The sequence below is a fragment of the Aquarana catesbeiana genome, linkage group LG05 (genome assembly GCF_042186555.1).
Source record: "Aquarana catesbeiana isolate 2022-GZ linkage group LG05, ASM4218655v1, whole genome shotgun sequence".
NCBI classification, from domain to species: Eukaryota; Metazoa; Chordata; class Amphibia; order Anura; family Ranidae; genus Aquarana; species Aquarana catesbeiana.
In genome coordinates, this window is record NC_133328.1 from 389,205,265 (window position 1) to 389,218,562 (window position 13,298).

At 42.5% G+C, this 13,298-nt stretch overlaps 1 protein-coding gene across 1 annotated transcript in view; it reads left to right on the forward strand.

Moving 5' to 3' along the window:
- The window catches only part of SYCP2L (synaptonemal complex protein 2 like), a 256,224-nt gene that overhangs the window by 90,823 nt on the left and 152,103 nt on the right, over window positions 1–13,298 (forward strand). The window contains exons 17-19 of the mRNA XM_073632795.1: window positions 2,687–2,750; window positions 2,836–2,902; window positions 12,967–13,015. Of these exons, the coding sequence (XP_073488896.1) occupies window positions 2,687–2,750; window positions 2,836–2,902; window positions 12,967–13,015 (180 nt within the window). The remainder of the gene's footprint in view (window positions 1–2,686; window positions 2,751–2,835; window positions 2,903–12,966; window positions 13,016–13,298) is intronic.

Consider the following 13,298-nt stretch of genomic DNA (forward strand, 5'->3'; position numbering starts at 1 on the left):
CCTTATCTGAGCATGCAGCTTGGCAGGCCAGGAAACGTGGGGACCATTGCCCCCCCTCCTTAATCCTACCAGTCCACATGCCCTCAACTTGGGGGGACAAGGGCCTCTTCCCCACAACCCTGACCCAGCAGTTGTGTGGGTGCAGGGGGTGATTTATTGGGACCTGGAAGCCCCCTTTACCAAGGGGGTCTCCAGATAGTGGCCCACCCATGTGAATGAGTATGGGGTACATAGTACCCCATGGAGAATTGAGGAGGTCAGACTTTTTTTTTTACTGGCTAAACCCTTTGGTCCAAAAGTATATTTGTTTTTTTATTGATCTCCAAACAATGGATGGACTAATTCTTGCCCACTAATTCTTATCCTTAAGAAATTAAGGCTATCAAGACATGGTTGTGAAAGCACAATTTTAGATGAAACTTTAGTTTTGAACACAGTACAGAAGGGTTAAAAGCTGTTAAGCTTCTCATGTGGTTTCTGAAGTCATGGGGAAGATTGATCGGCAGTGAGCCAAATATCTCAGAGACTAATAAACATATTTTCTGAAGTAGAATGGGCAGAGGAAAAATCCTCAGCATCCTCATGTTCAGTGCAGAGCTGGGCACTCTGCATTGGACTAAAGGATTCCAGAGGAACTGTAACCACCAGAGCATAGGGGAGAAGAAGCTGCAGGACTGGTCTTCCAACATGGAGGGAGCCTTAGAGCAAATCAAGATAGCCTGCAACTCTAGATCTGGGTAAGCATATGAGAGTGCTGGTGTCTTGGGAGTGAAGTCCACAGCCGTTTAAAGGCTTATTTTTTCCCTGGTCCCAGCAGCCAGTCAGAGCAGTACAAGAGTAAAGCCGGTCTTACAGCCTTCAGGAAGTCTGCGGGAGTGGAGGATCGGATATGTGAAAAAGCTTTTTGTGCTTCCCTAGACATTAAAGTGGAACTTCACCCAAAAGTGGAAGTTTTGCTTGTTTGCACCCCCCCCTCACTGCCACTTTTGTCACTTTTTGGGGGGAGCTGCTTTTGACAGGTACCCGCTCCCACTTTCACATCCGATCGCTGCAGCAATCTGTGCGGTAGTTTTTGGCCCCCCTCCTCCTCTCCACCCATGATACAACAGCATAGTGTTGGATTCATCCTACTACTCGCTCTGCTTTTTGCTAGTGTAGCACCCTCTGTGCTAGAGTAGGATTTTTGTTATAGTAGGTAAATTGTTCAGGCATGGCTGGCAGCCAAACCTGTGTTTTTCTGGGTCAGAGTTTGAGTGACTCAGGGAGGGCTGGATGACTTGCAGGCAGCAACTCTGAGACCTCCCTCTACTTCTAGAAACTTGGAGAATATTCTAGAAGGATGGGAGTGGAGGTTAGGAGGAGCTGCATGGAGTATTCATGAGGGCCCTGACCAATCCCCAACATATGGTTTGGCAAGGGGCAGGCTTCCTAAAAAACTCTGGGTCAGTGGAGTCTGGGTGAAAGCTGCAGATGGCATGTTGGGTTGTTGGTGGCCCTTGAGGGTGCCCACTAATCTGAAGGGGGGTGACCTCAGGCCTGGGTGCAGAAGGGACCCTCTTCACGACACATAGGTGTCCTGACCGGAGGCATGGGAGAAGGACAGCAGGAGAACACTGCCGGGCAAATCTCCAGGAAGGAAGACAGCCAGATGGGCTGGTTAGTGTTACAGTCAGGAGAGAGCTGTCTGGGATGGATGCAGAGTCAGTCTGGGAGGACTGTGGAGGGCTAGTGAAAGGGGCAGCTACAGCCAGGTGGGCTGGCAGTGTCTGAAGAGCTGATGCTGGCATCAGTAGCCACAGGAGGAGGACTTTGCAACACAAAGGGCCCGCAGTCCCTGCCCGTAAAGGGCTTTTGCTTTAATCTGACTAAGCCTATTGTCAGATCATTTTGTGTACAAGCTGGTCCTGGGAGTTGTAGTTCTTCAGTCAAGCTGTGTGCAGGAGGCAGAGGAGAAGTGTATATACCGAGTGTATATATTTGTGTTCCTGAAGAGTTCTTCTGCTTTAAGTGGGCATCCCACAATACACCTATCCCTATCCATGTTTATTCCCCTCAATAAAATAAAAAACAAAGCACTGGACTGTTCTTTGACTCAAGTGTGCTGTGAAGATGCGGTGTGCCTGGATGTACAGGGTGGGGGATCCCATTCTACTTACGGCTCTTTTAGGGTGTGTGCTACACTTATGTGGGCATGGTCACTAGCAGCACATTTGCGTGCAGTAGATTATTTTGGATCCCAGTGTTTGCTCTTCTACATTCAATCTGCATGCTACTGTACAGGAAATTATAGGAGACTGATATCAAGCCGAATTTAGGTATGTACAGACGCTGCATTTAAAATGGGTTTCATGATTTGTAAATAATCCGTGACTGTATTAAGTGGTGTCTTGCACTTGCTTTAAGTGGAGAATGCCTTTTATATAATCAAAAGCCTCCCTGTGCATTCCTTATGAGCAGTGCCTGTTGAGCAAGATGTTTACTGAGATACGTTGCCTTCATTTCACATTGATGGATGGGTCATGTGTATTTTGGCACATATGCTGGATACCTGCTAGCACCCAGCTCCTATGTACTAAGCTTTTTGTTTTTTCTAGATATTCCCAAAACCTTGCTTTAGAAGCTTTATGCAGTTATTTATAGACTGTTGGCGTTCGAAACCTTTTTATTTTACATTTTTTTTTTTTAGGAAGTGAACACAAACTGTACTGGAAAAGATTCTGGTTCTGTTAACCCACAAGATGCATTGAAAGGTTTGTACTTTTTCTGTGATATATCTTGTACCATTTTGTCAAATCATCCTCGATATTAATGTACAGTTTGTCGTATGGTCACCAGATTTAACTGAAGTTGATGAACCCAGCAATCTAAAGAAAACGCCTATAATCATATGTAGAGATGTTAGGTAAGTCATATTAATGTATCAGTGTGACATTGCTGCCTCTGCTGGTAAGATTTTTAAAGTAAATGTTACAAACCTGGGTAATGCAACACATATGATGAAAAATGCCTAGGCAGAGAATGCTTTCAGTGAAGCTTGTGGAAAAGCTATTTGTAGATACATTAGTATAGACATTTGAGGTTAAATAGTTAGGCTGAAAAAAGACACTAGTCCTTCTAGTTTAGCTAATAAAAAAACACACACAAAGAGAAAAATCCCATATACACCATACTATACCCACAGTTGATCCAGAGGAAGGCAAAAAAAGACGCATGATCCAATTTGCGTCAGTGGGTAAAGAAAATTCCTTCCTAATTCTCCACGAGGCAATCAGATTTTCTCTAGATCAACTACCGCTGGTTATTTCTGTTGCAGTTGATGTTATAGTCCCTACCTATTCCCAGGTTTTTCTATTGGTTGGACAGGCCTCTAGAAGAGCTAGGAAGTGGTAGGGATCTCGGCTGCCAAAATCACTGGATGTGTTGATTGTTTTTACATATGATATTTTTTTTACAATAACCTCTATTCATTTTTTCACTTTAAGTCACCCGGTTTGTAACCAGTTTATTTTAAACAATAAATTTACTTCTAATACAAATTAGCTTACCAATTTATATTAAAGCAGATTTTTTTATGTAACCTCTTGCATTTGTCTTTTCTCTCATGGATTTTTGGAGCGCTGTGCTGAGGCCACCAGTAGTTATGCCAATTTAGAGTTTGTGCACACTGCCACTGTCCTTGGCATTTTTAGAAACCTATGCCCCCTAAGCTAGCTCATAATTGGTTAGCAGGTAGGTTACATAAATACAGTTTTTCTTGTCCATTGAGGTATACAGTGGGGGAAAAAAGTATTTGATCCCTGATGATTTTGTACGTTAGCCCACTGACAAAGAAATAATCAGTCTATCATTTTTATGCTTAATGTACACGGGACGTTTTTACAACCTCTCCTGAACGATTTAACTTGACAAATAAAAACCCACGTTTAAAACGTCCATTTTGCCACGTTTACATGCTGCGTTTGCATTTAGAAGCGTTTGAAAAAAATTTGGATTTATTTATTTGTTTTTTTTTTTTCAAAATAGGCAACAATGAAAAATGCCTGTAAACGAAACGCGGCTAAACACTGGTACCGCGTTTAGCTGCATTTAGCATCTGAAACGTCGGAAACTTTGGCGTCTGAACTCAAAGAAAAGCCTCTAAACGCAACCGCCTAAAAATGACATTAAACAAACCTGTGTACATGTACACATAAGATAACATTGGATGAGTTCAGGGGCAGCTGAAAAAAGCATCCAGCTGCCTCTGAACGTCCGTTTACCAGCAGAAGTAGGGTGAAACAACTAATCGATTAATTGACAACTAATCGATTATGAAATTAATCGATTATTATTTTCATAATTGATTAATCGGTCAGTAACATAACGGGGTTAAAAACAACTAAAATGAGCCCTTTATAGTACAAAAAGAGTAAATAATCGCTACTGTAAATATTACTTTCACAGTTCTACAGTAAAAAAATGAACACCTTACAGTAGTGATTATCTGCTTTTTTGGTACTATAAAGGGCTAATTTTAGTTTTTTAACCCCATTATGTTACTAAACATCTTTAGACCTGGTTCACATCTATGTGTTTTTTGGTGCTTTTTGCAGAAACACACTACAGTTCATTTACATAGTTTCCTATGGGACACGTTTACATCTATGCTTTTTTCAGCCGCTATGTATGTGGAAAGGGTCAGGGACTTTTTTTTAATGCAAAATTGTGCTTTTTTGGTTCAATATACTTCAATGGAGAAGCTTGCAGCAATTTGTGTTTTTTAATCTGCCCAGCAACAAATTGGCCAAAAAAATTGCAAAGACGCAAATCTCAGCAAAATCACGTGCGCAAAAAATCAAGATGCACAGCAAAAAGCACTGCAGAAACAGATCAAAAGCAAACTTCATAGGTGTGTACCGAGCCTTATGCTGGCCACATGGATCAATTTTCAGATGAGAATATTCATATGAAAAATCTTTGTACATTCGCTGAATGAAAGAATGTTGTTTGAAATTTTTACTTGTTTTTAACATTCTGTCTTTAATACGAATGTAATTTATGAACGAAAACCACATACACTGTCTGAAAATTCCTTTGACCAAGAAGTTTTCTATTTACAAATTTTCCCGTCACTGTGGTTAAAAATGAACGTCGATTTGACCCCACTAACAATTAGAAAATCGAATGAACATTCTTTAGAAAGACTTTTTTTTTAAGGAAGAAATTGTTTTGTTTTTTAAATAAAAAATATTTGATCTCTGGGTCTGATGATGTTTACCAGATTCACCCTTTAATAGTATGTACAGTATATATGTCTCTTCTAATAGTATATACAGTATATCTCTCCTAATAGTATATACAGTATATCTCTCCTAATAGTATATACAGTATATCTCTTCTGTCTGTTATTCTCAGAGTGGATTAGAGATTTTGCTCCCTAACCATATAGTTAGTTATTTATATTTACCACTGCATAGAGAGATTTAAGAATAAATTGCCTTTTTTTTAAACTTTACACAAAATTATATACCACACTTTCATTTTAGGTTATTAACCGATTAATCGAAACAATAATCGGCCAACTAATCGATTATGAAAATAATCGTTAGTTGTAGCCCTAAACAGCAGTGTACATTAGGCCTAATGGTATGTATATTTTAGCAATGTGAGACAGAATAACAAAAAAATCCAGAAAAACGCATTTCAAAAAAGTTATAAATTGATTTGCATTTTAATGAGCGAAATAAGTATTTGATCCCCTATCAATCAGCAAGATTTCTGGCTCCCAGGTGTTTTCTATACAGGCAACGAGCTTAGATTACTAGCACTCCCTATCTCAGTTTGTCACCTGTATAAAAGACACCTGTCCACAGAAGCAATCAATCAATCCAGGTTCCAATCTCTCCACCATGGCCAAGACCAAAGAGCTGTCCAAGGATGTCAGGAACAAGATTGTAGATCTACACAAGGCTGGAATGGGCTACAAGACCATCGCCAAGCAACTTGGTGAGAGGGTGACAACAGTTGGTGCAATTATTCACAAATGGAAGAAACCCAAAATATCTGTCAATCTTCCTTGGTCTGGGGCTCCATGCAAGATTCCACCTTGTGGAGTTATGTTTATGAGAACTGTGAGGAATCAGCCCAGAACTACTCTGGAGAATCTTGTCAAGGATCTCAAGAGAACTATTGGTAACACACTACACCGTGAAGGACCGAAATCCTGCAGCGCCCACAAGGTCCCCCTGCTCAAGAAAGCACATGTACCAGCCTGTCTGACATTTGCTAATGAACTTCTGAATGATTCAGAGCAGAACGAGAACCGAGTGAAAGTGCTGTGGTCAGATGAGACCAAAATTGAGCTCTTATCATCAACTCAACGTGTTTAGAGGAGGAGGAATGCTGCCTATGACCCCAAGAACACCGCCCCCACCGTCAAACATGGAGGTGGAAACATTATGCTTTGGGGTTTTTTTTCTGCTAAGGGGCAGGCCAAATTCACCGCATCAGAGATGATGAATGGGGCCATGTACCATCAAATCTTGGGTGAGCGGACTCCGGTTTTGACTGGCCGGAGCCGCGTGAAGTCATATGCGCACAGGAGCAGCCAGTCATAGCACACGCTCGTGAAGAAATGGCACAGGGGACTGTTTCTTCACGGCTCATGCGCCGATGTCCTCATCGGCACAAAACACAGTAAACATCTCCTAAACGGCGCACGTTTAGGAGATATTTACAGTACCTATAGATTAGTCCTATTCTAGGCTTACCTATAGGTATAACTTCCACAGAGAGGTTTACAACCTCTTTAATCCCATAGAAAATATGTGGAGGGAGCTGAAGGTTCGAGTTACCAAACGTCAGCTTCGAAACTTTAATGACTTGAGGAGGATCTGCAAAGAGGAGTGGGACAAAATCCCTCCCGAGATGTGTGCAAACATGGTGGCCAACTACAAAAAAAAATCTGACCTCTGTGATTGCCAACAAGGGTTTTGCCATCAAGTCATGTTTTGGGAAGGGGTCAAATACTTATTTCACTCATTAAAATGCAAATCAATTTAACTTTTTTGAAATGCCTTTTTCTGGATATCTTTGCTGTTAATCTCTCTCACTGTTTAAAATAAACCTATCATTAAAATTATAGACTGATCATTTCTTTGTCAGTGGGCAAACGAACAAAATCAGCAAGGGGTCAAATACTTTTTTCTGTCACTGTATGTGATTGCCAGACAATTTGGTACACAATTGTTGCCCACAGAAGGATTTGGACACTGGCAAACGAAAAACAGCCGGATATAACCTCTTCCAGTCTCAACATGAATCAGTTTTTTTGTCTGGTGTCCTGGGAGAATTTGTTCTTTTTTTTCTACTGAGAAAAATGTAATCATTGTATTAACAATTATCTTATTTTAGGATTAAAGCGGTGTTAAACCTAGAAGCAAACATTTATTATATTGCAGCTTGCCAGTTCTTAGATTCCAATTCTTTTTTCCCAAAAGGGAAAAAACTGTTCCTGTAACTCCCTATTAAGTGTGAGCTAGAGTTTGGCTTCAACTTGTTAGTGTATGCAAATCTGCTAGTGCATCTAACACCCCCCCCCCCTAGACTGACTGCTGCTGTCCAAAGGTGCCCCTCTGCTGGTTCTTCCAGAGTGGTCGCACTCTTATACAGGAGGTGTGTTACTCCTTAAAAAATAACTAATGCAGCCACCACATCTAATGATTGGTAATCTGTAATATATTACCTTTTTAGTTTTGGGTTAAGTACTGGTTTAAGGTGCTGCTTGAGCTAGTCTCTTTACACAGCTGTCCAGAGCAGTTTATCCTAGAAACCAATTTGAAGGCAGTGTATGTGGACCCCATTGGATTGGACAATTGCCGGTACTGGGCTAGTCTTGTGCCACTTTACAGACCTTTGTGTACTGTTAGCTGCAGAGCGCTGCCGGGTCCAGAGCTGTGGCACAACCTTTGGTGTGACCCTGTCTCTGAAGACTTATTTATGTGTAGGCCAAGCATCGGGAGCTACTTCTTCTGTTAGGATGCTTGAGCTCCATTTTTACCCCCTTTCTCTATTGGCCTCCATGGGGAGTTTTGGGCTGCGTCACTAGGTGGAGTGTGGCTCTTGCAGGAGATGCTGTTTCACTTCAGTTCGCCCTTGCTGCTGCTGCCCACAGTGACATGTTCACTGCCAGACATTTGAACATTTCCTGCTTTCAGCAGCCAGCTTATGAGTTCTTAAAGCCTTATCTGGTTATCTATGTTTCTATGCCTCTGTGGAGCAGTACAATGTTTTGGATCCCAAACACAAGGGGAGTAGTCTTGCTGCATCCGATCTTGCTGGCTCACGACTGACCAACAGTTCCAGCCTACATTGTCCCTGATGAAGAGTCTCTCAAAGCCATTCTGGTTGATTTTGGTCTTAATGAGTCACAGACAGCTGCCATAACTTCCAGAAACTTAAACTGAAATCAGTTCTATGTGAAACATACTGCCTTAAAAAGGAAAGAAAAACTTGAAGCTTGTAGCTTCTGTTAGCACTGTTACTAGTTTGGTATCCCTTAGACTTACAAAACTTTTCTGCTACATCGCTTACTTGAAGGTGTCCAGTACGAAGACTGGATAACTCTTGATAAACTACAACTGTACATCTTAAATATTTTCAGACCAATATTCATTTAATAAGTAGCGGGCCTTTCCCACTGCTGTTCTGGCGGTGGTCCCATCCTAACAAAGCTCTTACTAATTATGTTTAGGTTCTACTGTTTTAAAGCATATTTACAGTTTTCTCATCATATAGTACAGGGCATAGGCTTCTTTAAGTAGTTACGACAGGTTATATGCAGCTTCCTATATGTTGTTAGAGCTGGTTTCTACAATTGCAGCTGTCAGGTGTGGGCTATCCTCATCCTAGTTTTGGAGTGCTGTGACCAGCTCTCTCTGGACTGAACATGGTGGGGCTAGCCTGGAATTTACTTTTGGGCGTCAAGTTCTGCGTTAGGCACATTTCATACCCTGTTCTAGTAACAAGGTGGCTGCTGAGCACTTTCCAGATCCAGAGCCATTGGTATTGCCTCAACACTTGCCCTGCCTCTGATGACTCTCTTTTTGGATCGCTAGGTTCTTTCAAATTTCATGCTTTCTACTGATTCCTACTGTGGAAGGAGTTAACCCTGAGGGACTGAGATGTCAGGTGGTGTGTCACATGCTCCATGATCTCTTTGTCCCATTTTAGCATCAAGGAAGCATCTCCTCGCTGCTGCTCCTGCATTGGTTTTTTTCTGCTGCCCCTCTACAGTTACTTTGGGACTTGCCTCATACCCCAGTGTTTTTAGTTGCCTCACTGCTACGTGCTCATAACATTTCTAGACAGAGAGGGCACAGTACCGCTGCTTTTGGTGATCTTCGCTCATGTTTATCTAAACTGCAAATTGTATGGCTACCTATGCATTGGTGTTCTCTTTGGGGTCTCTACTACATTCAAGCAAGACCTTAACCCCACCTCACCTCACACAGATTCTCACTGGTTAAGACTGCAAATCCTCTAAAAGTTCTCCCCCCCGCAGATTTTATAGCTGATCTGCCTGCAACCCTAGAGGCCTCTGAGTGATTGGTTGCAGTAGCCATTTTCAGAGTCATCCCAGCCTCTACCTGACAAAATTATTCTTATACGTATTCATATACTCTAAATCTGGAGGATCAGCATGCTGTCTCTTTTCTACAGCTGCAAAGACCTTCCCATTGCACCCATTTGATAGTTATTACTCTCTTGGATTAGGAGCACTCTGTGATGCTCTTGGCATCCCTTGAACGCTTACTAAGAAAAGTATATGCACTGGTGCAAAAGAAAAAAGTTACTTTAAGATAAACATTTGCTGCCAGTGGATTTGTGTATAGCTCAAACTCTTACTGTTTGTAAAGAGTTTTGTTAAACAGTGGTCTGCACCCACTGTGGATCTGTCAGTAGTTCATCTTAAAGAAGAACCCCACCTCGCCCTTACTCCCTTAGCCTCCCCGAAGGTCTGGGCTATGAAGCCCGCTAAATGATCGGAGACCCTGTTATGAGCATGAAGTTGCACCAACCATAACCCCTGAATCACTGGACAATTCCAGACCATGTGTGCAAATTCGGCCAGTGTGTGCAAACAGTGCCAAAACTGTAGGGTAGATGGCAGACAGTTTGGCCGGGGGAAAATTAAATTCTATACAAAAAATTTAAATGGATGAGCCTGTCTCTGGCCGATCAGCTTATCACCTCTTTAACCTTCTGTCTTACCCTAAAAATTAGCAGACCTACCTCAGCACCTTTAGTGTCTCCCAGACTACCTGAACTTTATTCCATCCCTTGTGCCATATAGATCTCATGTTTTGCATCCCAACCTGGCCACTAAATCTCCGGTCTGTCATTGTCCCTGATTAATTCACAGGCCCGTGGACAAGTGGGTGTCTGGTGGTGTTATCTGCAAAAGTGCCTGTATTGTATGGTGGAAATGCAGCTGTGTGCCTCGTTGGGGGTGCTGCTCGGTTGGCTCACGGCCTCTCTCCTCCTGACTGACTTCATTCTCGGCCCACCCTCTGCAATTGTCAGATGAGAGGGAAGGGATGCCGGCGGCACTCTTGATGAGGTATGTGGCTGCATTTTTTTTATTGTGTGGCACAGACACTTTTGCAGATGACATTGTTAAACAGAGTGAACAATAGGAATATTCAGGGCCGTCTTTAATATTATTAGGACCCTGGGCAAGAATTTTCTTGTATGCTCCGTCCACAGCCACCTCTGTATCCCCCCATCCAAAGCCACCTCTGTACCCCCTCCTGTCCAAAGCCACCTCTGTACTCCCCCCCCACCCCACCCCCCTGTCTACAGCCACCTCTGTACCCCCCATCCTTATTTATTAGCAGGTGAATGTGGCCCTTCATGCATTCACATACATTGCCCTTAAGTGGAAAAAGGTTGCTGACCCCTGCCCTAGTGGTTTGTCATGGCATCCCTATTGTGGGACATTTGATGACCACCTGTGAAGAAAACGGTCAGTGTGGATCCTATTAGACAACGTCTGCCTGTTTGTCCAGATGTCGTCATGATGTGGCTTATTGTTGTATCTTCTGAAATCTGTGCTGGAGGTTTCTCATTGCTTCTAGGCAGTTTTAACCAGAATTATTCTTTAGCAGCAGAATCTCAAGGATATTTTGTTCTCATTCCTTTGTCCCTTAGTGTGGGAGGCACATTTCTCTTTCCTGTTGCATTTGACTCGTGTTTCAGTGGCCAGCTCTTTCTGAGGCACCCCCGCTTCACTAATTTCTTCCCAGACTGTCTCATCTTTTCCCTCTTCTCCTGAAGTTGCTGAGCAAGACTGCATTGTCTGTCCCTAAGGATCTAATTGTCCCTGCCCTGGTTAATTAGTATCCCAGTTCTGATGGAGAAGTCTTCTCTTCCCACCTTTTTGAAGCCCCTATCGGTGGAAAATTTTCATCACCCATTCTGAATACCGGGGTTCCCTCAAACTATGGTTCCACCTACATCGTTAGATTATCTCCTTGACAGATCTCCTGATATAGACCCAGTTGGACGATTTCACATTGTTGATGTGTGTCTACCATCAAGCAGGAACAGGAGATCTAGCTGTGACAACCTGGGTAGGTTGGGTTCTGGCTTGCAAATTTTGTGTTTTAATCCTAAACATTGTATTTATCTCAGGTTTGATCAACTTTAGGTCTGATTTCCCTAAATGGTTGATTCTGGACATAGGGTAGAGGTCCTTTCACCTAGGGACATTTCATGACCCGCTCTGCAAGCAAAGAATGTCAGATGTGGACCCAATAATATCCTGGGTCTGCTAAATGAACATGCTCGTTTTCTGCTCCAGGAATCCTCAGGCAGTTGTAGGGAAAGCTATGATGACTCCATTAGATCTACCCACCCAGATTTAGGCCGTTCTCCGTCTGTTGTTGCAGATTAGAGAGGAAGGACTTATGGTGATCTTTTTTGCTCTGTTTTGACCCAGCAATGTTCTTCTGTCCTGATGAGGCTCCTGACCATTGCTCCATGGACTCTTGACACATGGTTGGATCTGGGGAATCAGGAGCATCTCTAAGCTTTGCCTCTTCAAGGCTCAAGGATTGACAAGGTTTTATAGCAAGATTTTCTTTAGGGATTCACCCCAGGGTTGTTGCCCCTTTCTGCAGATAGGTGAGATTGGAGCTGGTTCTCAGTTTTGTCAAGTCTTTGCTCTGCTTTGCCAATGTTTGATGAAGAGATCATGCTTCTAGCCCTTGTCCCTTCAAAAGGGAGTTCTCATGCTCCTTGCAGTATTTTGCAATGGTGACTTTGTGAGATTGAACTTCAGCTCTCAACCAACCCAGCCACAACCTCTAGGGTTCTTTTGATGATAGTCGTGACCTTGTTGTATATCTGAGCTAACAGCCATTCTGTGTAAGCAAACCTATGTCTCTTAGACTCAAATAGGATCAGGTAAGTTGAGGCCCCTGACACCCTTAGGGTGGTTCTGATCTTCCCTTGACCAGGACATGTTCTTGGGTCCCTCTGTCCAGCACCAGAGAGAAGCTTATTCCCCTTGTTGACTCCGGGTCAGACTGTGAGGGTTTCTTCTCAATTTTTGCTCCGGATGACCTTTGTAGGAAATTTGTACTTTCCTTCCATACTTCTGGTTGACTTAGGCAGAACAACTTCAAGTTCTCTTTTCCCCATCAAGGCACATTGGACCTGTTGGCAGTTGTTTGCTGTTTTCCATTCCTTAGTTGGACTGCTTCTGGATGTCCCAAAGGTAAGATCTTCATTTGTTCCTCCTAATGGATGAGGAAAAAAAATAGGAATTTCATACTCTCTGTATGGTTTAGACTAGAAGTTTAAATAAGCATACATATCAGTTGAAGTATGTGTTTATCATATTTCCTATTGACAAAGTTAACTGTAATCTTGACGTAAGAATACAATTCTAATTTGACAAAGTGTATCTTTGTTTAATTCCAGGGTGGTTTTGTCACCTGTCTTGAAGAGGAATATGGATCATACACCTAAGGTTTGTAGTGTTTAAAAAGGATGTAATGAAATCTGCGAGCAGCTGCTTTTTCTTAATTACAGTTTTAAAATAACCCTAAGGCCATTTATTTCCACCCCCTGCTCCCTCCTCACTTGATTTTATTGACCGCAATGGCTCCTGCTGTTTCCTCCATGAACGAGAGGAGAGAGGTGCCACTCTCGGGCACAGTGCTGAATTGAGATCAGGTTTAGGTAAGTATTTTAGATGGGGGATTGAGGGGAGCAGCAGTTGAAAATGCATTAAGGTAAAAAAAAACCCTTAG